General features: G+C 46.8%; 1 protein-coding gene across 2 annotated transcripts in view; it reads left to right on the top strand.

Annotated features, from left to right (window-relative positions):
• baz2a (bromodomain adjacent to zinc finger domain, 2A) overlaps positions 1 to 1,602 on the top strand; it is a 25,505-nt gene extending 23,903 nt beyond the window's left edge. For both annotated transcript variants that reach the window (XM_014007273.1, XM_014007272.1), the window contains exon 30: positions 286 to 1,602. In XM_014007273.1, the coding sequence (XP_013862727.1) occupies positions 286 to 445 (160 nt within the window). In that variant the 3' untranslated portion in view covers positions 446 to 1,602. The remainder of the gene's footprint in view (positions 1 to 285) is intronic.
• The last annotated feature ends 74 nt before the right edge of the window (positions 1,603 to 1,676 follow it).

Genomic DNA, 1,676 nt, shown 5'->3' with positions numbered 1-1,676 from the left:
CCTCAGACGTTCAGAGATGTAACTGTCTGCGAAACTGTGGTCACTCTCCATGTAGCATCAATTATGCTAATGCTAGCACGTTCTCTCGACCTGGCCACACCTCCGCTCTCTAACCCCCCTTCCTCCACCCACACCCCCTCCCCTACCCACTTTGATGCATTTTTCAAATTTCGCCTTGGGGCGGAGTTATCTTTTCACAGGGGGGGTAAGTTACACTTTAATAATACTTTTCATTGTTTAGTTTCGGTTGTTTTGACTCTGGTCTTTGTCTCTGTTGTGTGTCAGGTACTGCAGCTGCGAGGAGTTCGCCGCAGACGCTCAGCTGGTCTTCAACAACTGCGAGCTCTTCAACGAGGACACGTCAGAAGTGGGGCTGGCGGGACACTCGATGAGGCGTTTCTTCGAGAGCCGCTGGGCGGAGTTCTACTCGGACAAGGACAAATAGGAGCCTGCCTCCACCGGCCTGATGGTGGGGCTGCAGACCGACTGCTGGTGCTGTCACCGTCCCAGTCTCTCTCTCTCTCTCACACTCCACACTCACTCACACACACACACACACACATGCACACACGCACTCTCCATTACTGCTAAGACTGCCTGGAGCTCGTTCCAGCCACATGTATTACTCATGTATAGGTATATATGTATAGACTTTTGGCTCTCTGTCTGTTATGGTTTCCTCGCCGGGTCCAATCTTTTCTACAGGTTCCAACTTGTTCCCATTCCTGTTCCAGACTGAGAGCATGTCCATCGTCACCTTCAGCCCGTCGTGTCTCGTCACCGTCGCCTCGTTTCCCGTTCGCCCCGTCGCAGCTCGAGTCTTTTTTTAGCTCTCGCAAACACGCCGAAGGTCCGACTGATCCGCTCACTGCAGCCAGGACCTCTTCAGCAAAACTGATCTCCACAGAACTCAGCCCCATGTCTCACCCATTCAGTGGAAACGTTACACGGTCTTACACCTAGAAGTCTCTCTCTTTTTTTTCAGCTCAGTATATTTTTTATTAAATATTCTATATATAAATATAAACAAAGCCTACAATAGCTGGGATTATTTAATAGCAATAGCTTGTAGTGAATGTGTACAGATGTTCTATAGAGATGTTTAGACGATTTATGACAAAGGCCAGTCACTTAAAGGAACCTGTTGTTGGACTGTCACAAGTAGATGTTGTATAACCTCCACTTAAAGTCACGCACGCATACGACAGTATTTACCAACACACACACACTTTCGTTTCTGTTTCTGCCCTCTGCTGCTGTGTGGGAAACACTGGTTTGAAAAGTGAAAAAGGTTTTCATTATTTCTGTCCTGTTGTGAAAAACAAAATGTTCAGCCGGTTCCTTCTGATCCGTCAACAACCAAAAGGACAACTTGTGTAAATATTCTGGACGCACACTGAAGGTTTGTCAGACACGACGCCGGGCGCTGTTTAAAGTTTTTTTTATGTTGTTTTGTTTTGTTTGTAAACAGCCGACCAGAAGAAAAACCTCCAAAGTGGCTGCAGTCGACTGAAATGTTTTTTTTGTTTTTAAGACGAGCGTTGCTGAAGATGAAGTAGCGGGCACGTTTCCCGCCTCACATTCCTTTAAAAGATAAATAAATAAATAAATAAAAGATTCTTGTGCTGAACAGGGGCCATCGTACGGTGTCGCGCGGCATGGTTGGTGTTCTGTGA

This window comes from Austrofundulus limnaeus, unplaced genomic scaffold, assembly GCF_001266775.1.
Source record: "Austrofundulus limnaeus strain Quisiro unplaced genomic scaffold, Austrofundulus_limnaeus-1.0 Scaffold41, whole genome shotgun sequence".
In the NCBI taxonomy this organism is placed as follows: domain Eukaryota; kingdom Metazoa; phylum Chordata; class Actinopteri; order Cyprinodontiformes; family Rivulidae; genus Austrofundulus; species Austrofundulus limnaeus.
The sequence above is the reverse complement of the archived record's forward strand: the minus strand, read 5'-3'. Positions and strand labels throughout refer to the sequence as shown.